The 24,180-nt window shown below is 46.8% G+C and overlaps 1 protein-coding gene across 9 annotated transcripts in view; it reads left to right on the top strand.

Moving 5' to 3' along the window:
• The first annotated feature begins 495 nt into the window (after positions 1 to 495).
• The window catches only part of TRAF3IP1 (TRAF3 interacting protein 1), an 80,015-nt gene continuing 56,330 nt past the window's right edge, over positions 496 to 24,180 (top strand). The window contains exons 1-9 of one of the 9 annotated variants that reach the window (XM_063695347.1): positions 706 to 783; positions 3,168 to 3,241; positions 5,374 to 5,442; positions 5,877 to 6,038; positions 8,744 to 8,887; positions 8,984 to 9,400; positions 12,875 to 12,946; positions 13,999 to 14,074; positions 18,392 to 18,487. In XM_063695347.1, coding sequence (XP_063551417.1) covers positions 5,383 to 5,442; positions 5,877 to 6,038; positions 8,744 to 8,887; positions 8,984 to 9,400; positions 12,875 to 12,946; positions 13,999 to 14,074; positions 18,392 to 18,487 — 1,027 coding nt within the window. In that variant the 5' untranslated portion in view covers positions 706 to 783; positions 3,168 to 3,241; positions 5,374 to 5,382. Of the gene's footprint in view, positions 784 to 3,167; positions 3,242 to 5,373; positions 5,443 to 5,876; positions 6,039 to 8,743; positions 8,888 to 8,983; positions 9,401 to 12,874; positions 12,947 to 13,998; positions 14,075 to 18,391; positions 18,488 to 24,180 lie in introns of all 9 variants that reach the window. The other 8 variants (XM_063695346.1, XM_004033436.5, XM_019022795.4 and 5 more) reach the window with 8 other exon arrangements.

Raw genomic sequence — 24,180 nt, forward strand, 5'->3', positions numbered from 1 at the left:
CACACTAGTCCTGCTTTGTGGGAACAGAAGTGAAGTCTCAGAGAAAACAGGTGACTTGTCCAAGAAGCCTTATTAATTACCAGCCAGGACAGCGTATTTTCTATTCCGTGTGTTTTGGGACAACTTAGTGCCGTCCCCTCCGATGAACCAGTGCCTTCGAAAGCCCTTGAGATTTGGGAAACAGGCGGCACAGATCTTGGAGGTTACCTTGTTCTTAATCAGTCCTCAGGCAGTCGCCTCTAACGCGAGCGAACACCCGCTTCCCGAGGCCGTCGCTCGGCAGAGGAGGGGCCAGGCGCCCGATCCCAGATCCCCTTTCTCCGCCCCGCCGCGCCCCGCCTGCGCTGGCACAGCCGCACTCCCGCAAATCCCTCCCGCGGAACCCCCAGTCCTGCCTGCGCGGGCGCCGGAAGGCGGGCAGGGGGCGGGGCGCCGCGGCGCGTCCGTTGCTAAGGCCGCGCAGCCCTAGTGACCGAACGCCCTGCGGCGGCCGCGCAGGCGCTGTGGTGGGCTCCGGTGCACTGTGGGATGGAAACCCGAGCGGCGCGTCCTGGCGGGACCGGGCGGCGGCGGCGGGGCCGGCAGCGGCCAGGGACCCGGGCTTAGGCTCGGCCGGGCCGGCTGAGGGGCGCGGGCGGCCAGCGGGCGGCGGACGCCGTCATGAACGCGGCGGTGGTGAGGCGGACGCAGGAGGCGCTGGGGAAAGTGATTCGGAGGCCGCCGCTGACAGAGAAGCTGCTGAGCAAGCCCCCGTTCCGCTACCTGCACGACATCATCACGGAGGTGGGCGCCGGGGGCCGGCCCGGCCAGGTGCTGGTCGGGATTCCGGTGGGCGCCGAGGTCAGGGCCCGGGCCGGGTGGCGCCGGGTGCGAGCCGGGCTCGGGCTCAGGTGCGGGTCGGAGGTCGGGGGCCGGGGCTGGGCCGGAGTCGGGGCCCGGGCCGGGTGTGAAACGGGTGTGGGCCGGGCTTGGGGTGCAGGTCGGGGGCCGGGTTAGGGCCGAGTGTGGACCGGGTGTGGGCCGGGCTCGGGGTGCAGGTCGGGGACCTGTTCAGGGCCGGGTGTGGGCCGGGCACAGGGTGCGGGTCGGGGGCCGGGGTCAGTTCCGGGGTCGGGGCGAGAGTTCTGTGCGGCCCCTGCCTGGGAGCCCGGCCTGTAGGCCCAATTCCGCGGCGCCCTCCGTGAGGAGGTCCTGCCCCTCCCCCGGCTCCGGGCCGCCGCTTACAAGGAGGCTCCGGGCCCTTAGGAGCATTCTTACTTCTTCCCTGCCTGCCCGTGTATTTCCTTAGAGTGCATCTTCCATTATTCCTGGCAGAGCTGCTTCTGTGACTCCTGCCTCGTCTAACCTTGCAGAACCCCTCTCGCTTGTCCTGAAGTATGTAGCACGTGGAAGGCACTCCCTAAATCCTGGGAGAATGGAAATAATATTTTTTATACAACCCTTCTGCCCCAAAGTTTCCCTCCATACCACATTTTGGGTGCTTAATAAATGCCTGCGGGTGAATTTAGTGGAGGTGGTTGTAGGGAGACTTGGCAGGAAAAACTGTAGCAGAGATGCACACCCTGCCCTAAATTGAGATTGGTGGTCTCTGTAGCTTTTCCCACTTGCGGATGGTGTGCTCCTCCGTGACGGAGACCCTGGCTTGCTTATTAGCATGGCTCTGGTGATCTGCACTGGGTAAGGTACATAGAAATTGCACAACAAACATCCCCTGTTGAGTGGGACCTGTCAAGGCTCGTGGTAACTCCCTGGTAACTCTCAGGAGCGTCACTGCAGCGGGCGCAGCACCCATTTCCGTGGTGGACCCAAGGGCACGTGGGAACTCAGAGGTGTGTTTTGGGATTTAGGATTCAGGTTGGACTTGCAGACTTCCAGGGCCTCATGACCTCACCTGGTGATGGTCCTCAAGCTCTGTTTCTCACTCTTTTCAACAGGTTGGGTGCCTTATTCTTGCACAGACTTTGCTTTACCGGTTCTGCCCTCCTACCTTAGCTTATAGCGTGTGGCCTCCTGGAGCGTGTGCCTCTGTGTTAAAACAGTGCCTAAAAATGCTCTCGAATCCACCCACATCCCAGGGCATCGCCAGCCCTGGTCATGTCCTCCCAGCTGGTGCAGCACTTACAGCCTGTCCTGGACAGTGTGTGGGGAGAGGACCTGCTGTGTGGATAGCCCGGTGGGAGGGGGACAATGTGCCGCATCACCACCGTCCCGTGAAGTAGGCGGGTACCCGTCCTCTGACCCAGAGGGAACAAGAGCCAGTGTGAGCCCAGCCCACTCTAGCTGTGGCTGCCAAAACCTTTATTCTCCCAGGCCTGTCTGTCCCACTGAAATGCAGAGCCCCAGGAGGGAGGTGCAGGGAGTGTGCCTTATCCTTGTGGGGCAGTGATGGCGCTCAGCTCACGGTGGCTGTCCAGTCACTACCGCATAGTTGGTCAGAGGAATCCTAATGGGAGAGGAGGAGGAACATGGGCTGGGTGCTGTGGCTCACGCCTGTAATCCCAGCACTCTGGGAGGCCAAGGCGGGCAGATCACTTGAGCCCAGATGTTCAAGACCAGCCTGGCCAACATGGTAAAACTCCATCTCTACTGAAAATACAAAAATTAGCTGAGTGTGGTGGTGCACCTGTAATCCCAGCTACTCAGGAGGCTGAGTAGGGAAGATTGCTTGAGCCGGGAAGGTTGAGGATGCAGTGAGCCGTGATTGTACCACTGCACTCTAGCCTGGGTGACAGAGTAAGACCCTGTCTCAAAAAAAAAAAAAAAAAAAAAAAAAAAAAGAATTGCCTTCTTGGCCAGGTAGATAGGGTGTGTGGAACGAGTTGCATGTTCCCAATTAGGAACGACTGGTCTGCTCTTCTCCCATAGACTTCCTCATCTAATGCCAAAGTTGATTTCTCTCCCTGTGTAAAGATAAATAAATTATGACCTACTTGATAAAGATGTTAGAATGACTGACATTGGAAAGGATTTTCAGATAATAGGTGGAGAGCCTCTTATGAAAATGCTTTACTGTACTGAATATTATACACACATCGCTATATTAGTATTTTAGCTATAGCTAAACTAACCACCCCGTTTCATTAAGCTAAGTGTGGATACTGTGACGTTAATGTCTCTTGTCACTTACAGTTATTGCTCACAATATTTTTTTTTTTTTTTTTTTTTAGAGGGATTCTTGCTCTGTCGCCCAGGCTGGAGTGCAGTGACACAGTCTCCACTCACTGCAATTTACGCCTCCCAGGTTCAAGCAATTCTCCTGTTTCAGCCTTCTGAGTAGCTGGGACTACAGGCACATGCCACCATGTCCAGCTAATTTTTGTATTTTTAGTAGAGATGGGGTTTTGCCGTGTTGGCCGGCCTGATCTCGAACTCCTGACCTCAGGTGATCCGCCTGCCTCGGCCTCCCAAAGTGCCGGGATTACAGGTGTGAGCTACTGTACCCAGCCTATTGCTCACAATTTTAACTGCCAGCATCCTGGGAAAACCTCAACAGGGACAAAATGAAAATGTTCCAGGAATGTTAAATGCAGGATGCTCTTAGTATTCTACCTGTCATCTCAAGAAAAACAGTAGCATAGCTCTTACATAGTGTGGTGTGGAATGAAAACTCCTAGATTCATTAATACCTAACTTGATGCAAATTAAGGAGTTGTGGCTTGATTCCAGAGGAGGCTCTCATTAGGGTGGGACTGTCTTGTTTTTAAAACATGTCTCCCCGTAATAAATATGCTTTATTAGCTGACTTAGGATATGTGGCTATGAGCATACCTGTCCTTACCACATACCATGCAGCCTGCTGGTAAGGGTCCCAGCTATTCAAAATGCTTGTTGCTACAAATTGTATTGATTTTACAGTAACCTACCACATTTCAAAAAACTGCAGTCTGAGACAACCCAGGACCCTGGCTGGGTGTGGCGGTTGAGAGGAACAGGAAAAATAATTGCCCTAAAAGCTGGTTTTAGGGCTAATTAGGAGGTACAGGTTACCTGAGGGAAGGGATGATTAGGGAGAGAACCAAAGCAGTGAGGTGTGGAGCCTGCCACCATCTTAAGAAGTGAGTAGTGACACGTGGTGAGGAGAAAGACCCTTGCAGAACTTCTAGTCTTAGCAAACTAGGTTGAGAAATTCCTTTTCTTTTCTTTCTTTTTTTTTGAGGCAGAGTCTCACTCTGTTGCCCAGGCTTGAGTCCTGTGGCATGATTCTGACTCACTCCAACCTCCACCTCCCGGGTTCAAGCAATTCTGTTGCCTCAGCCTCCTGAGTAGCTGGGATTACAGACGCCCACCACCATGCCTGGCTAATTTTTGTATTTTTAGTAGAGACGGGGTTTCACCTTGTTGGCCAGGCTGGTCTTGAACTGCTGACCTCAAGTGATCCGCCCACCTCGGCCTCCCAAAGTGCTGGGATTACAGGTGTAAGCCACTGTGCCCAGCCAAAGTTCCTTTTCTTTTTGGAATCTGTTCCCTCCATTGCACCTGAAGGACTCTTGTAAAATGCCGTTCCAGGTCCTCCTCGTGGTCCTTCGGCTCAGTTCATGTCCCTGAGTGGCTTCACAGGGCCTCTGCACCAGGCCCCGAGTGTCTCTCTGGCCTCAGGCTTCTGCTGTCCTACATTTCTTTTGATCCCTTGCACGGGACTCTCTGGGTCCTGGACCTTGTGTGGACTTTCATTTTCTTTTTTTCTTTTGTTTGAGATGGAGTCTGGCTCTGTCGCCAGGCTGGAGTGCAGTGGTATGATCTCGGCTCACTGCAATCTCTGTTTCCTGCTTCAAGTGATTCTCCTGCCTCAGCCTCCCGAGTAGTTGGGACTATAGGCGAGCACCACCACACCCAGCTAATTTTTGTATTTTTAGTGGAGACAGGGTTTCACCATGTTGGCCAGGATGGTCTCGATCTCCTGACCTTGTGATTTGTCCGCCTCAGCCTCCCAAAGTGTTGGGATTGCAGGTGTGAGCCACCACACCCAGCCGTGTGGACTTTCTTATGTTTGGCATGTGCATCCGAAATGTCCCCTTGCCCAACTCTTCTGTAAGCCTGGTCCCCATCTAGGTATGATTCCTCCAGGAAGGGTTCCCTGCCACTCCTGCTCCCTCCCGGATTGTGGATTAGGTACCAAGCGTGAGTGCTTCCTTAGTACCTGCATGGTGTCATCTTTACCCGTCTGTCCACACAGCCAGACTAAGTTCTGAGAGGATCTGGCTGGCTTCTGCCCTGCACAGCATGTGTAGTAGACATCAAATATTTCTTAAGTGGATGATTCAAATCTGGGCTGCTAGTCAATTCTGACATCTCCCAAGTGTGGAGTTGAGTGGATGAGGCTGATGAGGAGGCTGTCTGTGAGGTGACATGGTGGCCTTTCTTTCTCTCTTGAAGGTGATTAGAATGACTGGTTTCATGAAGGGCCTCTACACAGACGCTGAGATGAAGTCTGATAATGTGAAGGTGGGTTTGAGTCGGGCTTCTCCTATTGACTCCTCGCCTTAACGGATGGGATTTTTTGTAGGCCTGGTAGTGTGGCTTGTGTCATTTCTCTGCCGCATGTGGTTGGAATACAAGGTCAGTGAATTCGTAAATTGATATATATACCCTTTCTCATTTCATTTTCTCATTGTGGCAACTGGATGTCATGCTAGTTTTATTCACTGAAAAATGGGATTAGTATTTCAAAGGTTAATGCTAGCCCATCAACTAAATTAAAGGCTTTAATGAATTGTTTTTGTTTTGTCAGTAAAAGGTCAGTATTTCTAGATTTGTTATATATCTAAAAACAGCTTTGTATGTAAACAGAAACTATCCTATGCCTGGTGAACATACTGAAGATAATGCACACTCTTCAAAGTATTGTAATATTTGTATTTTCAATGGAAATGTTTCAGGATAAAGATGCAAAAATTAGCTTCCTACAAAAGGCCATAGACGTGGTTGTAATGGTGTCGGGAGAGCCACTGTTGGCCAAACCAGCCCGAATCGTGGCAGGGCATGAGCCTGAAAGAACAAACGAGCTGCTCCAGATAATTGGAAAATGCTGTCTCAACAAGGTACTACTGCTGTCCTGGCATTTTGAACTTACTTAGTACTTGAGTAAAAAGTAGTCGGGGGTGAGGGACTCACATGTGCGGGCGGTTTAGGGAAGGAGTTTCAGTGGTGTCTGTCAAACGCTGTGCTTTGAATCTGATCCCACCCCTTCTGGAGCCCCAGAGATACAGAAGGAGTAATTTAATACTGAATGATAAAACAAATAAGGGTATGTAATACGCAAGTTCTGCAAGCTTTCAATAGAAAATCGGGAACCCTGTGGCTGGAGGCTGGAGGCTGGAGGCTGCAGGCCCAGGCTTCCATGCCCTCTGGCTTTCTCCTTTCTGAGGCTCCCTTGAGGACAGGTGGCTGCTTCCAGCCAGGGCTGCAGTGGCTGCAGGAGCTGCTTTTCTTCTTCCCTGGGTCTTATGGGAGTCTCTGTTCTCTTCCTCCATCTCCAGCCTCTGGTGTCTGCTTGCCTGTCGCCCTTCCTCTCTCTCTTCCACCTTTTCTCTCTCTCTCGGTTGCTGTTTCAGTTGTACAGGGAGTAGATTTTTTCCTTCTTGAGCTTTTCACTGTGGGCTAGAAGCTTGGGTGTCAGGCCTCAGGCTTCTCTGGTTAGGTCCAGCCTGGGCCTTGTTTGCCCAAATGTTGGAGAAGGTCTTTCCCCAGGGTCTTCCTTCTTTTGAAGGCCGAGTAGTGCCCTGTGGAGGAGCAGGTTGGACTTGTATTGAGAGTGTAATTAATACAGTTTTTCACATACCTAGTGGGTGGTTGGCTGGGGGCTAACCTTAAATGTGACCCAAATGGGAACAGGTAGGTTTCAGCCCCCTCAACAGCAGTGGGTCATGGAGGTGCATAGTGGTATCAGGCCGACTCCTAGGAGGCCCCCCCAGTGCAGGTCCAGAATGCAAACTTAGAGACTTGGAAGCAGATCTTGCCAGTACACTGGCCTCTGTCCCTAGGCTCCCCAGCTCCCCTTCCCGGGTCCTTTATGTTTCTCATCTTTCTAAAAAGCACATCTGGCTCCTGTCTCCTCTGCTGAATCATCTCCGGCTTCCAGTAGCCTCGGGTCTGGGCCAGCTCCATGGCACAGCTTGTGAGGCTCCTAGAGACCTGCTGCTACTTCTCTCCCTTCAGATCCTTCTCTCGTTTCCCATATCTGAGCCCTCCATTCCAGTCACCACGCACCCCTGCATTCGGCCCTGGCCGGCTGTCTCCCGTCGGCCTCTTGCCCTGGTGCCTGCTGGCTTCTTGGTGCCTGAGCTGCCTTCCTCCTCCAGCCTCACCCAGCAGCAATGTGGCGTCTGTGAGTGCTTCCTTGAGCCTGGGCCTCTCCTCCCTCCCAGGCTGACTTAGGCGCTCCTGTAGGCTTCCTATAGGCTGTTGTTTAATTGTTGTGTTTATCTGTGTCCCCAGTACACGGTGTGTCTTTGGCCTAAATGGAGCCTGGCACGCGGCAATCACGCAGCATGTGCTTGTGGAATGAGTGCGTGAGTCAGTGGGACTCCTGACTGAGGTGTCCTACACTCTGGATGGCTGTCAGGGATGCTGGAGAAGGAATTTTTGCGTTTGATGGGGCTTGAATCAGATCAGTGGTTTTTTACCCATAATTTTATTATTGTGTTAAAGTCCATAAAACATAAAATTTGCCATCTTAACCATGTTGAAGTGTACACTTCAGTGCTGGTAAATTCATTCATGTGCAGCCATCACCACCTTCCATCTCCAGGACTCTTCTCCTTGCAAAACAGACTCTGTCCCCATGAAACACTAACTTCCTCTTCTCCCGTACCCCGGCCCCTGGCACCCTCCATTCTACTTTCTGTCTCTATGAATCTGACTACTCTAGGGACCTCGGATAAGTGGGGTCATAGAGTGTTTGTCATTTTTTTGACTGGCTTATTTCACTTAATATAATGTTCTCAAGGTTTATCCATGTTGTGGCATGTATCAGAATTTCATCACTTTTTAGGGCTGAATAATATTCCATTGTAATGGATATACCATATTTTGTTTATCCACTCAACTGTCAATGGTACAGTTTGCTCCCACATTTTAGCTATTATGAATAATACTGCTATGAACATGGGTATACAAATATCTCTTCAAGACCCCGTTTTCTATTTTTTTGGATAAATACCCAGAAGGGGAATTATTGGGTCATATGGTAAATCTGTGCCTAATTTTTTGAGGAGCTGTTATACTATTTTCCATAATGGCTGCATCATTTTACATTTCCACCAACAGTGCATGAGAGTTTCACTTTCTCCTTATCCTTGCCAATGCTTGTTGTTTTGTGTGTTTTTTTTAGGAGCAGCCATCCTAATGGGTGTGAGGTGGTTAGATAAAATCTTAAGGCACTTATGGCTGGGATTCTATGATCCCATTAGAAGTTTAAGGTATTTGTAGTAGAGTTGCATGGGTCAGCTTTATTAACCTTGAACACACACATTCACATTTGACAGCTTGGGTAGACTTGAACCAGGATTCATTTAGCTTGGGTGGACGCTACTGTTAGTGACCAAAGTGCTGAAAGTAATAGTTATCAAGATATGCTATGCTTTGTATGTGATAATAACATGTTCAAAAAATATTTTATCCTTTGAATTTCATTGTAGACAGAGAATCTGTCTCATGAGCTATCTTTGAATGGCGATGTTCTATTTGTTACGTGTGTGGATCTCATTTCACCTAACACCTCATTTCCTCCCATTTGGACGACAAGCTCTCTAGTGACGATGCGGTGCGGAGGGTTTTAGCTGGAGAGAAGGGAGAAGTGAAAGGCCGGGCCTCACTGACCTCAAGATCTCAGGAATTGGATAATAAGAGTGTGCGAGAACAAGAGTCCAGAGTTCACAAAAATACAGAGGTGAATTCCAAGTCGCACATCTTTGAAAATGAAATAATGAGTCTTTTTGTAGTTTAGGTAAAAACATTCATAAATGATTTTATTTTTATTTCGTAGGATAGAGGAGACGCTGAAATAAAAGAGAGAAGTACAAGCAGAGATCGAAAACAGAAGGAAGAATTGAAAGAAGACCGCAAGCCAAGAGAAAAGGACAAGGACAAGGAGAAGGCCAAGGAGAATGGCGGAAACAGACACAGAGAAGGGGAGAGAGAGAGAGCCAAAGCCCGGGCCAGGCCAGACAGCGAGCGACAGAAAGACAGAGGCAACAGGGAGCGGGACAGAGACTCCGAGCGCGAGAAGGAGACAGAGAGAAAGAGTGAGGGGGGGAAAGAGAAGGAGAGACTGAGAGACAGGGACCGAGAGCGCGACCGGGACAAAGGGAAGGACAGGGACAGACGGAGAGTGAAAAACGGGGAGCACTCCCGGGACCTGGACAGGGAGAAGAACAGAGAGCATGACAAACCCGAGAAAAAGGTAAAGTCTTGCTGAGAACCTCGCCTTTTGCTTAGCAAGAGTTTGTGGTGGTCTCAAACATGATTTTTATCTTTCTTACAATATGACTAGGAAACTGGTTTTCTTTTATGCCTATTTAAAATGATGACAATCTTGGATTCTCAATAGAAACCCAAAGAGATACTTATTTCTTGTCAGTTGTGTTTTGGGTTTTTTTGTTCATCCCCTAATAGAAGTTTATTGTTCAGCCAATCATTTATTAAGGCATTATTCAGTGAGTTTTTAACCATTTCCTACTTCATGTCCAGGGAGAATTCTGCTGGATTATAAGCTCCCTAAGAGCAAAAGCCAGAGATTTCACTCATGTTCACTGTTGGATGCCCAGTCTGATAGAGTGTCTGACACATAGCAGCTTTGCAGTAAATATTTGGTGGTGGAATGGATTGAGCATCCAGGCAAGGGGTGATGGGCTTTTCAGATCATGAAACACTGGATGGAATTGATCAATTGATGGTGGTTTCTGAGGTCTCCCTTTATGGAATTTTGATCTGGGAGTGGTAGAAGATAATTTGAAGGGGGATGTCAGGAAAATATTAAATGCTTGCTCTTTTTAGGGTTTAATGATTCCCCACCAGGCATGTAGAGAAATCAACGTTTTTCAGAGTTTGAGCTGATTTGCCAAGTTGCTCTTGTCCTTGTCTTGCAGGTGTTTTAAGATGTGTTGCTTCTCCCGTGCGTGTCGTTTGTGTCATTTGTGTCACTCTCAGTATTGCTCTGAAGGCTTTGGAGCAGCCTCCACCTTAGCATTGCAAGCAGTGTTTATGCGCAGTCTGAGTTGTGCATGTGGTGTCTTTAGGAGTGTGGACATTGCTCAGTTATTAAGGATTAGGGCTGCTTTCAAGGGCTTTTAGGCATCAGCAGATAAGTAAATAAGACCTGAGTTTACTGTAATTATTGTTTAGTTAAATTTTCAGGTAAATTTAGGGTTTGCCAGAAAATCCTGTTGGTTTCAAACTGTTTTCTAAATGTGTGAATTCTTTCTGGACCCACCATGTGTGTTGGGGACGTTTTCCCAGACACCCATTCTTTGGGGGATGTCAAATTGTAAAGCATCCCGCGAAGATGTTGGAAATCATCTTGTCTCCAGCTGCTAGGAAGGAGGACACTGAGGTCGGGAAGGGATCCAGATCTGCCCAGTTGATCCGGCCGGGCAGTGAGGGGCAGGGCCTGAGCTGGTGCCATGGCCTCTTCCTCCCGGGACAGCCATCTTGTCTTGTGGCACTGCGTCTCAGGGTGTGCCTGCCCAGGGGAGGTGGGTGGGCACCACAGGACTGACCCTGAGGGAATCCTGTAAACCAGGCTTTCCTGTGGGGGTCAGTACAAGCCCGTTTTGCGATCTGTGGGTCACAGTGGGATGGGGGGTGCCTATTGGGCAAGATTGTGGTTTTGTTAGTAATTGAACGTAGTGTTCTACAAGGCACTTTGGAGTTTTACTATTTAAAATGTCACTGTTTCCCCCTCCACTGCACATCCTGGAGTAATGTACCCTATGATATGTGTCATACCTGGCTTTCCTTATGAGTCTTAGAAATTACAAAGACATTCCCCATCTTTTGCTCCTTTTTAGAGGTGTAAGAAAAAGTATTTTTCATGGACCTGATTTTTCTGAGGCACTAGTATATTCGGGTGTATTTTGCTGTGCATGAGGCATCTTAGGAAGGGGTCAACCTTCCTCAGCTCACAAGGCCTTCGGATTGAGGGTCCCCACGTTATGTTCCCTAAAACTGCTAATGAGGTGACTGGCTTTTTAAGTAGAGAGAAACCATTCCAAAGAAGTTCTTAGAGGCTCGGCTGGGCATGGTGGCTCACGCTTGTAATCCCAGCACTTTGGGAGGCCGAGGCAGGTGGATCATGAGGTCAAGAGATCGAGACCATCCTGGCCAACACGGTGATGAAACCCCATCTCTACTAAAAAAAAAAAAAAAAAAAAAAATACAAAAATTAGCTGGGTGTGGTGGCACGTGCCTGTAGTCCCAGCTACTCAGGAGGCTGAGGCAGGAGAATCGTTTGAACTCGGGAGGCGGAGGTTGCAGTGAGCTGACATCACGCCACTGCACTCCAGCCTGGGTGACAGAGCGAGACTCCGTCTCAAACAACAACAACAACAAAAAGAAATTCTTAGAGGCTGATATTTGGGAACATATCAGAGCCAAGTATAATGGTGGTTTTGTTTAAAAGCGTCTGAGACCATGGCGAAGTGATTTTTTCCTACTTGATGCTGTTGCTTACTTGGCTGCCGTGAGATTTGCGTGGATCTCGCATGGTGGTTTTGCTTGCCAGGCTCTTCTGTGGACGATCTGGGGGCTTCTTCATTGAGCCGCATAGGTCTGGGAGGCAGCTGCGTCCTTTCCTCTGGTAAAAAGCTCCAGGCAGGTGTGAGCTGCTGTGAGGTGCCTCCCGAGGAACCCCTGTTCCCAGGGACCTTACTCACATCTACGCTGGGGAGGCAAGAGACTCAAGTTCTAACCCCGGTTCTGCCTCAGTCATTCTTTATCCTCTTCCCCATTTTATTTCTGTCTAGTAGAGAGGCTGATGAGATCCTAGGCTACCTCATAGGCTTTTGCGAAGAAGAGGTGAAATAGTAGATACGAAAACACTTGGAAAATTAAGAGTGCAGTTGAGAGGCCAGGTGCTAAGTTAGACTGGCCATGTGGGGGTCCCAGGCCGCCGCTTAACTGCCTCTTTTATGGGTAGCACGTGTGCAGTGCCCAGCTTGCAGTCATGTGTAATTACTGCTGATACAATCTGATACCTTCATAATTAACTTATGAGGACATTGAATTGTTGAAATATTGAACAGGCATTCTTTGCTTTTCAGTCTTCCTTGAGGAAAATCTCAATGAAGATAATCATTTTACTCCTTCTACTCTGAGATATGTCTTCTGGAGAAGTGATTTAAGGCGTGAGATGAGATGGTGTTTACGGTTTTCATGCAGTTTATGTTATGAGAGTGCTTTCCTCACTTAAAGTCTGAAGCCTTTGCGTAAAAAGAATTGCCCCATTCTATTAATAAAGTTAGCCCGTGATCAGCAGAGGCGGCTAGGAGCAGTTTCTACGTGGGTGTTGGAGGTTTATATTGTTCATTCCCTCCCTCACTTCCAGATCCCCGGGTTTCACTGCGATATGTTTCCAAGAAGTTCGGTGTGGCGTAGGAATTCGTGTCCCGTGTAGCTTCCTGAGAGGCAGGAGTATTTGAAGTCCTTGCCCACCTACTCTGCCCTTATGGGAAGAGATCTCCCTGCCATTGGCTCGGAAGACTCTTGGGGAACGCAGGCAGCAGTAACAATTGTGGCGATCAGAGCTGGACTGGCGATGTGGTGTTCTCATGGGAAGAATGATTTCACTGTTGGTCAGTGTTATAGAAAATATCTTGGCATATTTTTAGATATTATGGATTGGAATAATTCTAAAGTTTGAATTTTTTTTTTTTAATAGTCAGCAAGCTCAGGGGAGATGTCTAAAAAGTTGTCAGATGGAACTTTTAAAGACTCCAAGGCTGAAACAGAGGTAAACTTTAAAAAATAACTTTAAGAGATGTCAACTTGTAGCTGTGTTGAAATAGTGAATGCTGTGCGCTCCCTGGGTCCACTGAAGCATGGAAGGAGCACATGGTCTGGGCCTATCTGTAATAGGTCCATTTTATTTGGTTGTAAAAGTAATCAGTTAAATGCTTTACCTCCTGGTAAAATAGATGGGTGTGTGTATTCTCTGATTTTCTGTGGGGCACTCCTGGGTTTACTTATGCCTTTATATGACACATGTGATGTGTGGTGTGATAGGGTTGTCATTTTGGGGAGAAGGGGGAGGTGGCACTCAGGATGAGTCTGGAAGAGGCAGGCGTAAGTCACTAGACAGACGGGGCCAGTGGGAGGGACCCCTCCAACCTCTGGTTGGCCTGTTCAGGACTCCGCGATGCATTTCCTGGGGCTGGGTGTGGTAGAAGCTCATCATCTCCACGTGGGCCGTCTTGTGGAGGTTACACTCATCCCAAGCAGTAGGGGCCACAGAGAGGTTGAAGCCAACTTTCGTAATCCAATTCGCATTTCAGGAGGTTGCAGGGAGATGGGTTAGGCATAGAGTAGAGGCTGGGAGGCCAGTTAGGGGAGAGAGGTGGTGAGACTGGAACTGTGCCAGTGGAGGGAGGAATAGGATGCGCTGTTTCCTTTGATTTGTGTTCTGTTTAAATATATGTAAATTTTTACCTTCCGAGTTGCTTACAAGTGCATTTAAGTAATTAAGTATATAGCAACAGAAGTGGAGTCCTCATAAGCACATCCAATAAGACAGTGTTTCTCCAAGTGTGGGGAGCAGATTGTTGACCTTTTTAGGGCTGTACAGAATGATGGAATTCTAAATAGAGTGTGAAAAGGGTTTTGGCCTCCGTGTAATTCACAGTCTCAGGTCTTGAGTCCTTAGTGGTATTGAGTTTTTAAAGCATATGGGCACTATTGCTGGATTTCATACTTGTTCTTCCTCAAGAAGAGCTTGAAAAATAAACCTGCTTATGATACTGCTGTGTAATACATCAATTAATTTTTTTTCATTCTTTTTTCTTTAAGACTGAGATTTCCACTAGAGCTTCCAAGTCATTGACAACAAAAACATCAAAACGGCGATCCAAAAATTCAGTGGAAGGTACTGCAAAACTTATATATGTAGCTGAAAATATGGATATTAGTTTTTTTTTTTTCTTTTTGTCTTAATCTCAATGTCTAGTAGGAAAGAACTCCTATGGCAGGAAAACAGACTTGCTGTGTCTGGGAATGAACAGCGTGTGGAAATAATGAAGATTTGTGGCTGTTACATACACATGCATGTGTGCACAAGTGTGTGAGCTGATGACATCAGTGCAGAGTAGCCCCTCTTTGCTGGAGATCTGTGTTGAAATCTAAAAGTTGTGATCAAATTTTCATTTTCCAGAAATACTTATCAGCCATCTTCATTTCAGTAGTTCTGTCCTTTGCGTTGGCAGTCTGCATTTAATCCTCATGCAGGTTGGATATAGAGCATGTAGGCAGATAATGTTTATGTGTTTAAAAACTGCAGAAATTATGATTGGAAGCCATGCTAAAAGCCGAACGTACAGGCCTGGCCTGCGGTCCGCTGAAGGATAGTACCTCATCATCTTGTCTAACATAAGAGTGTCAGGCAAATGCAGGGAAGCCCTGTTGGAGGCCACTGGCATTGGAGGCTTATTTTTCATTGAAGTATGAAGTTACTTTGAATGAGCAGTCCTAGTTTCTGAAAAATCATCCTTTTCCTAAAGTGTGTAAGTTAAAGAAGGGTGGCAAGATGTAGTAGTGGGAATTTTCGCCTTAGAAAGGAGGCTTAGATGGTAGGTTCCACGTGTGCACAATAATTAGTAATGCGTTTGTGACCAGCTTAGTGCCAGAAGCCTTTGCTGTCTTTTGGTTGACCGCTGTGGGGTGGGTTTCCAGAAGCGCAGTGGCTGGCACAAAGGGTGTGGCATTATGGCTACTGCGTGCCCTTAATGGCCCTTCACCCCACACCTTCTCCAGTGTTGTTAAGGCATGCTGATTTTGATGGACGAAAAACGAAAACGTTGATGACCAGTGAAATGGTCCTTGTCATCGCGTGTGAGTGTTTTGGGCGTCTCTGACCTGCCTGTTCTTTGGTTTCTCTGGGTTCTTACTGATTTGCTTGCACGTGCTGTATGTTAAGGACATCTGCCAATTTGCCAGTTTTTGCATGAGTGTTTCTTTTTCAGTTTGTTTCTACTAATTATATTTGGTTTGGTTTCTGATTTGCCTAAGTGTTAAACTGTTATGTGCTTGAGGCCTCTAATCTTTTTTTTGGTAATCTGTCCAGAGATTTGAGAGGTGAAGATTTGTGCTTTATCATACATTTTTTTTTACTTAATTTCTTATGTTATCTCTTACTTTAATTCATGGTATAAGGTGAGGCTCTGAATCTATTTTGTCAGAATAATTCATCCGTGGTTCCAGGATCACTTATTCATTGAATGCTTCTCTCCTGCTCTGTGATGCCTTTTGTAGTCTGGGTTACGGGCTTTTTTGTGTGTGGTGTTTTTTACTTCCACTTTTTTATTTTTACTATTAGTTTTCTATCATTGTTCTTTTCCAAAAAGTTTTAAGCCATCTTATTTGCTTATTCTTCCGGATGAAATAAAAACTCTTCATGACTCAAGAATTCCACTCTTGCAAAATAAACAAACTAACGTCTCAGAATTTAATTGGACTTGTGTTAAATATATGCTTTCATTAGTTTAGGAAGATTAGGCACCTCTAACTTCAGCTTAGTGAAGGTGTCCCCCTCTTCTGAGAACACGTTGCGTGTACTTGGTTGCGTATGTTGGTCACAGTGGTTGCTCGCTGGTTTATTTTATTTTATTTTATTTTATTTATTTATTTATTTATTTATTTAGAGACGGAGTCTCACTCTGTTGCCAGACTGGAGTGCAGTGGCGCAATCGTGGCTCACTGCAACCTCCACCCCCCAAGTTCAAGTGATTCTTCTGCCTCAGCCTCCTGAGTAGCTGGGATTACATGTGTACGCCACCAGGCCCAGCTAATTTTTTGTATTTTTAGTAGAGACAGGGTTTTACCATGTTGGCCAGGCTGGTCTCGAACTCTTGACCTCAAGTGGTCTGCCCGCCTCAGCCTCCCAAAGTGCTGGGATTACAGCCGTAAGCCACTGTGCCTGGCCTGTTGTTGCCTCTTAATCCAGTAGTTCTTCTGTTGATTCTTTTGGCTTTCCTAAGCAGACAGTTGTATCATCTGCTCTTCTTTTCTAATTGCTTCCGATATGTGCATCTGTGTTTACTGGTGAGCTTGTGCTCTAGGGTTCTTTTGTATGGTCTTAAGAGATTTTGTTACCAGACATTTATGGGCTTTTTGACACTGAGCTTCCCTGAGCTATCAACAGCTCAGTGGACTCTTGTCTTCCCCTCCTGCTAGCCGGGCACTGTCCTCCCTGTGGGTTCCCCAGCAAAGCTGGCACTCTGCCTGAACATTCTGCCTCGCTTAAGTAGGTTCTCATTTGGGCAAATGCCCAGTACCCAGAGGTGTGTGACACACTGGACCTCTGTGTCTTGCTCAAGGGGATGAATGAGACTTTACTACAGGGTGTGAGAGTATCACATTGTTAAACGTATTTAGACTCTTAAAGTCATTCTGGAATCCCTGCAGAATCCAGAAAGCATTCTGCCTGAGAATATTATAATTTTTGCTTATTTCTAAGTAGTGCATACAGAGCTGATCACTTTGACTTAATGAGTACATTTTAATTTCATTTGTTTGTTAACTGCTTTACATTACATTACAGATTAAGTTTAATATATATTTTCATTGTGCAATTTTATGTCAGGAAGAAGGGACCCTAAAACCAGTGAAAATAGTCTTTCCCCTGAAAAAGAACATAACTTTTCCTACTGTAAAGCTAAGAAGGAACATAGCATGAAACAGCTTGGTAAGCTAAGTGAACCATAGTGGAGGCTGTGAGTGAATGTTGAGAGTTGAAAGCTTTACTGCCTGGTCCTGTGCTTCTGCTTGGTCATTGAACATGTGGAAGTCTGTGGGGGTGGTTGGCATAGGTGTGGCCCTGCTTGACCTGGGGCCTGAGCTCTAAAACACTGCCTTCTGGCCAGGGTGGAGAGGGGGCAGAGGGACATGTTGGCCCCATGCAGGGCTGCCCCTGGCCAGGTGAGGATTTCCTACCCTGAGTCAATCACAGGCTTAAATTGTCCATGTGAGCCTTCCTTCACTGATTCTGCAGACATTTATGATAATAAAGAGAACACAGGGGTACATATGTGCATGTTAGTTTGTGATGAATCTTCAAGGAAAATGAAGCCAAGAGGAACAGGAATGAGGGGCGTGAGCAGGGAGGGCCTCTCCGAGGGAGGACATCTGGACAGAGAGCTGACTTGGGTGAAGGAGGACATGCAGGTGTGTGAGTGGTGAGGTGGGTGGAGAGAGGAACAGTGATAGGGGAAAGGGCCGGGCCAGGAAGCAGGGCCTGGAGCTGCTGGTCCCGGAGCTGCTGTTCCCGGTCCACAGCAGCTGTGTGGTTTACAGTGAGTGCACACAGAAGTCCTTGAAGAGTTTTAAGCAGCACCGAGGCAAGATTTGACTTAGGTTTTAGAAGGCCTCCTTTTAAAACTGTGGAGTGGCAGGAGTAAAGGCTGCAGTGCAGCGAGGAGGGGGCCATGGCATCTGGATGAGAGGAGGTGATGGTTCGGACCAGAGTGCCAGTGGTGACAGCAGAGTGGGTTTACTGTGCTGGCAGGTTGGATGCCACTTGTTTGAATGGAAAGGAATCAAAGATGAGATTCATTGTGGGAGGGGTCTGGGCTCCTAGGGGGTGGCCTTTATTGACATAGACGGTTCTGGGAGACACTGGTTGGTGGAATGGGTGGCAGTGTTAGGAATTCTGTGTTGGACAACAAATTTGAGATGGCTATGGACCAACCAAGTAGAAACATCTAGTCGACAGCTGGATATATTGACTTGGAGATCAGGAGAGAGCTGGAGAAACCAAAGGGAAAAACAAAAAATGGAGAGTTCTAGCATACAAGTGATGTTTGCGGACATGGACCTTAGCGCAGTAATTAGTCCAGGGGCGTGTGTAGGTAGGAAAGGACGTGGTGAACTCCAGAGCTTGCTGTGGTCCCCCAGGTCAGAAGAGGAAGAGGAGGAGGAGGAAGAGGAGGAGGGAGGATCATCCTTGCAAAGGAAACAGAAGGCCAACAAGTTGGAGGAAAACTTGGAGAGGAAGAAAGTGTTAGGGAAGGAGAGGGGGCTTCTTGTCAAGCTCTAATGAGGGGAGTCATGTGGAGGCTGAGAATTGACCATTTAGTTGACAAGACAGTTTGCTGGTGACCTTGGTGTAACCCTTATAAATCCCAGCTAAAACAACCAAACACAGAATCTTTTAAAATATTTTAATCTGTTGTTAACTATTTTATGTCAGGAAGGAAGGAGGATAATATTTCAGCTAAAAGTTTAGACTCCATAGTGTCTGGAATAAATAATGAGCCAAATCAGGAAACGACAACTTCAGAAATAGGTAAGAAAAATATATTGTTTAGTTTAAATTCCTCACCACTTTAATGTGAATGGTTATATCTCAATGTGGTTATACATTGTTAAAAAATTATTCTAACTACTTTAATGTTCATGAGACTTTTTCATGATGTATTGAAGACTGGACATAACTTGAGGTTTTATTTGCTTTAATATGCTAAGTTATGTAACTTTATTAACTCAGCTTTTAGTTAATTATATGCCTTTTTATACATAGATTATTTTTACATTTCAGTCAAAATGCTTTCTTAATCTTGCTATTGGGATCTCACAGTGGTGTGGCTGATGACATAGAGAAACGGTTTTTATGTCTTCATCCTGCTCTGCTTTATTCTACTCAGAAAATGCTCGCAGTAGAGATGTTTAAAGTGCTAGTTAGGCACGTTGGGGAAGTTGGCCTGTCACAGCCAATCACATTCAGTCCAGCCGTGTGGTGGGTGTGCCCAGCCCTCGTCCTGCTGCCTCAGAGGGGGTGGTCCTTGGTTCAGTATCAGTAACCACTGTCATCTGTGACTTCAGACGGAATTCTTCAAAATGCTAGAATTCTTCAATTGCACTTAAGGTAAAAATAGTGTAAAATTAGACTTTAGGGGAAGAGGAAATTTTTGCTGGGCCCAACTTGCCTTGTATCTGTCTGACTTTTACACATTCTGGAGCGTAGCTGGAATACCGATCAGCACATCCTTCTCTCTCTGTGTGCGTTCCCCTCAGAGCTGGCATTTCCAGGAGTGGGCGCACTTGATACAGCAGCCGCAGTGTGAAAGATGATCTGTGGTTATTTTATTCCAAGTAGGGTGACTATGTGGGAGTTGTCTGGGTCTTCAGTAGCATGGGATGGCGGAGTAAAAGGTGACTGAGCCGGAGCAGGGTGTTTCCACTGAAGAGAGCCCCTGCCATACAGGCATGCATGTTACCATTCAACCACATCTTGGTGATGTATGTTTTCTTTTTGTGGGAGCTTTCCTCATCCCCAGGCGCCTGGGGGGAAACACCCAGGCACACTGCAATCCTGCACTGCAGGAGAGGGCAGCAGGCAGTGGCGAAAGCCTGAGGGGTGGACTCCTGGTAGCCCCCACCCAGCTAGCTAGGACCTCATCTCTTAGGCCACAGGGATGACTCCCCACCTCCTGCTTACCTGCCTCATGGCCTTGAGCCAGCCGCGTGAGTGGGTTCTCTGAGCCAGTTTCCTCGTCATAAATGGGCGTAAAGATACCTGCCTTGAGGGTGAACGAGGTGTCCATTAAGTGGTGGCTTGCCCCAGGCACGCCGCGGTCTAACCCACTTTATCACGGATCACCTCTGCTGAACTGCCAGCCCCGGATCAGGGCGAGACAGCGCTCATCCTGAGATGGGCAATGGATTTAGAACAAATTGAAATCATTCTCCAGACACGTAGTGAGGACTGTATAGGTAATATCGACAAGCGTGAAGATAACACAAGCCCAGGCAGTAAGAAGCACAAACTGCAAACGTGGTTTCTGGGTTGAACTTTTTGCAGAGATTGGGATGGAGTCTGATGCCACCTGCTGGGGAGCAGAGTCTCCCGCTGTCCTTGGGTGGCAGTGTGGGGTGGGTGGTGGGGCGGGGGGTTGGGAACAGTGGCCAGGAGCAGAGTCTGGGCTCTGGAGAGACTCCCGGTCCCTTGTCTTTCTCCTCCCCCCGACCCTGGCCCTGCTCCCCTAGGGTCCTGCCATAGCACGGGCCTGGGGTCTCTGTCCTCGCAGTTGCAGGTGTTACCTTGCACTGGTCATGGTTTAACATTTGGAATTCAGAGTTTGCTGGCAGTTGTTACAGTTCTTTAATTTCTTCATTGAGGGTGCACTGTTATTGGGTCTGGTTAATGAGCTGGTCCTCACAGTACCTTTCCTTCTTAGTGCTTCAAAGAAAAGTCCATGTTTTCAAAGCCGGCCTTTGTTGCACTGACTGACCCAGCCCTCGTGAGCCCTGTGCCCATAGCCTGGGTCATCATCAGAGAATTTGTGGGTTTTATTGTTACCATTTTGATTTTTTGGGTGGATTAAAGAGTTCAACAAGGAATTTATCCATTTCTTTTTCAAAACATGAACAATTTCTTCCTGTACTCCAGTTGTTATGCAAGCTGTAAGGCATGCTTTGTTTGCTTTACAATTGTGTGACAGTTCCAGGTTTTTCTGGAACATTAAGTCAGGTCTTTATTTTGCTTAGTTTCCCTCATTTCATTTTTGCTTACTTCTCTAACTGTTTCTATTGTGAAAAATATGGAAAAGTAGAAAGAATAGTACAACTAGTGCCCATATACCTCTCACCCAGATTCACTAGTTTTACATGTTTGCCATTTTGCTTAATGTACAGTTATGCGTGTGTGTGTGTGTGTGTGTGTATATATATATATATATTTTGAGACAGAGTCTCACTCTGTTGCTCAGGCTGGGGTACAGTGGCGTGATCTCAGCTCACTGCAACCTCCGCCTCCCGGGTTCAAGCGATTCTTCTGCCTCACCCTCCTGAGTAGCTGGGACTACAGGTGTGTGCCACGATACCTGGCTTCTTATGTGTATTTTTGAGACAGGGCTTTGCTCTGTCACTCAGCCTGGAGTGCAGTGGTATGATCATAGCTCACTGCAGTCTTGAACTCCTTGGCTCAAGTGATCCTCCTGCCTCAGCCTCTTGACTAGCTAGGACTACAGGCATGTGTCACCATGCCTAGCTAATTTTTTTTTTTTTTTTTTGTAGAGAGAGCATCTCACTTTGCTGCCTAGGCTGGTTTGAACTCCTGGGCTCAAGTGATCCTTTCACCTCAGACTCCCAAAGTGCTGGGATTACAGGCATAAGCCAGCAGACCCAGCATATAGTTACATATTTTGATGAACTGTTTCAAAGTATGTTAAAAAACATCCTAACACTTTATCTCTAAATACTTCGACATGCAGCTTTAAAAAGAAGTACATTTTCCTACATAGCCAGAAAAGTATTGTCTAACTGAACTCAGTTATTGCTTCCTGATAGCATCTAAAACCCAAGCTATATTCTAATTGTCCCAGAAATGTTTTTCTATTCTTTAAAAAAAAAAAAAAAAACTGGCTATTTGATGACATTTAACTTAGTGTAGCTAAAATTTGCGCAGAACACTGGCCGAATGATGGACCTCTTTCAATTGTATTTATGGGCCGTATGTCTGATTAGTTTCAATAACAGTGACTGATAGGGACTGGCCCCTCCCAGCCAGGCACAGTGCTCCTTGCTGTATGCACAAGATCTCATTTGACTCAGGATGGCTCTGTGAGGCGGGACAAACTGGGCAAACTGCAGCTCAGGAAGGCTGAGGTACCTGACCAAAGCATAGCCCATGGAGAGAGGAAGCGCCAGTGTTCCACCCTAGGGCGTCTTGAGTCAGGGCTCACATTCTCACCTACAAGGTTCATTGGTTACCAGGTAGCTCTAGACAACAGATTGTGCTTATGCTGTGACTCTTTTTTTTTTTTACTTTGCCAATTCATAGTCATTTTTATTTTATTTTATTTCTTTTTTGAGATGGAGTCTCACTCTATTGCCAGGTTGGAGTGCAGTAGCGTGATCTTGGCTCACTGCAACCTCCACCTCCTAGGTTCAGGGGATTCTCATGTCTCAGCCTCCTGAGTAGCTGGGATTACAGGCGTGTGCCACTAGGTTCAGCTAATTTTTGTGTTTTCAGTAGAGATGGGGTTTCACCATGTTGGCCAGACTGGTCTCAAACTCCTGAGCTCAGGTGATCCACCTGTCTGGGCCTCTCAAAGTGCTGTGATTACAGGTGTGAGCCACCGCTCCCGGCTGTCATTTTCATTTTATAAATGCATTATTTATTTGTTTAAAGCTATTATTTGACAAATTGGTTAGTCCCTTCTCTGTGATTATGAATTGATTCTACAGTGTGGTATAATTAGTGAGCTATAGTCTGTTTTCATGTTCTTTCTCTCGGTGTGAACTTGGGGTTAGTAAAGCTTACATAAGAATACCACTAGAACTTTGAAAAGGTAAAATTGTGAAAGTGTCATTGGTCTCTGAACTACAGAATGAAGATAATGCATTTATTTATAATTTGCTTACTGTGATGGTGAATATGGTAGAGTATGGAAAACATTTGACACTTTGAAATCAAGTACACAACTTAAAATGATTATAGAGTGTTTTCTTCTAAAGTTGAGCATCTACAACCACCAAACTTATGTTTATTTTTAGATTTTTTTTTGTTAAGAACTTAATATTTCATGTTTATTCTCTGGTTACCCTGAGTAAAATATAAATAACTGTTTGAATCAGACTATTTAAGTCAGTATCATTTTCACAGATTGATAAAAATGTCTTTGCAAAATTATGTGTCATCTATTTTATGTAGTTCTATTACATTATAAATAAAACAGTTATATGATAGTTAATGTCAGGTTGATTCTGATGTAAGCTGTTTTGAATAGTTTTAAGAATTATAAGATTGTGTTTCAGGAAAGGGAACATTTTACAATTTTATTTTTGTCTCTCAGTTTCTTTTTAGAGTGGTAGGTCCTTTGACTGAAGCTAGTTTTCCAGCTCTGGGTCCTGCTGTAATATAGAACGTATTCCTCTAGCCCCTCATCTGGGCCCCCTATCTTTTTTTTTTTTTTTGAGACAGAGTCTGGCTCTGTCACCAGGCTGGAGTGCAGTGGCACGATCTCACTCACTGCAACCTCTGCTTCCCAGGTCCAAGAGATTCTCCTGCCTTAGCCTCCCAAGTGGCTGGGACTACAGGCATGTGCCACCACACCCGGCTAATTTTTCTATTTTTAGTAGAGATGGGGTTTCACCATGTTGGCCAGGATGGTCTTGCTCTCTTGAGCTCGTGATCCACCGGCCTCAGCCTCCCAAAGTGCTGGGATTATAGGCGTGAGCCACCACACCCGGCTCCTACCCTTTTTTTTTTCAAACATGATCTCGCTCTTACACGCAGGCTGGAGAGTGGTGGCATGATCATGGCTCACTGCAGCCTCGACCTCCTGGGCTCACGTGATTCTCCTGCCTCAGCCTCCTGGGTAGCTGGGACTACAGGCACCTGCCACCATGCCTAGCTAATTTTTGTAGATATGAGGTTTTGCCATGTTGCCCAGGCTGGTGCCTGCCTTGGCCTCCCAAAGTGTTGAGACTTCAGGCATGAGCCACTGTGCTTGGCCTTTTTTTTTTTTCCCCCCGAGATAGGGTCTTACTCTTTGCCCTGGACTGGAGTGCAGTGGCGTGATCACAGCTTATTGCAGCCTCAAACTCCTGGACTCAAGTGATCCTCCCATCTCAGCCTCCTGAGTAGCTGGGACTACGGGTGTGTGTAACCATGCCTGGCTAGCTTTTTAAATTTTATATTTTTTTGTGTAGACGAGTTCTCTCTGTGTTACCTAGGTTGTCTTTACTCCTGGGTTCAAGTGATCCTCCCACCTAGGCCTCCCAAATTGCGGGGATTATAGGTGTGAGCCACTGTGCCCAGCCTGTTTTTTTTTCACAGCAAAAATATTTTCTCAGGTATTTGATATTTTTTCTATCTTCATAAACTTTGGAACATCAGTCAGTAATTAGTAGACAGTATGTGGAAGTTTTCAATATGGCCAGGACTGTGCACTGTGTCCAAAATATTTTTCTTTTCTTCCTGCATTCCTGAAACAGCCGCCTACTTGCAGCCTCTCAGCTGCTGGGTCTGGCTCT

Source organism: Gorilla gorilla, chromosome 11 (assembly GCF_029281585.2).
Source record: "Gorilla gorilla gorilla isolate KB3781 chromosome 11, NHGRI_mGorGor1-v2.1_pri, whole genome shotgun sequence".
Classification (NCBI taxonomy): Eukaryota; Metazoa; Chordata; class Mammalia; order Primates; family Hominidae; genus Gorilla; species Gorilla gorilla.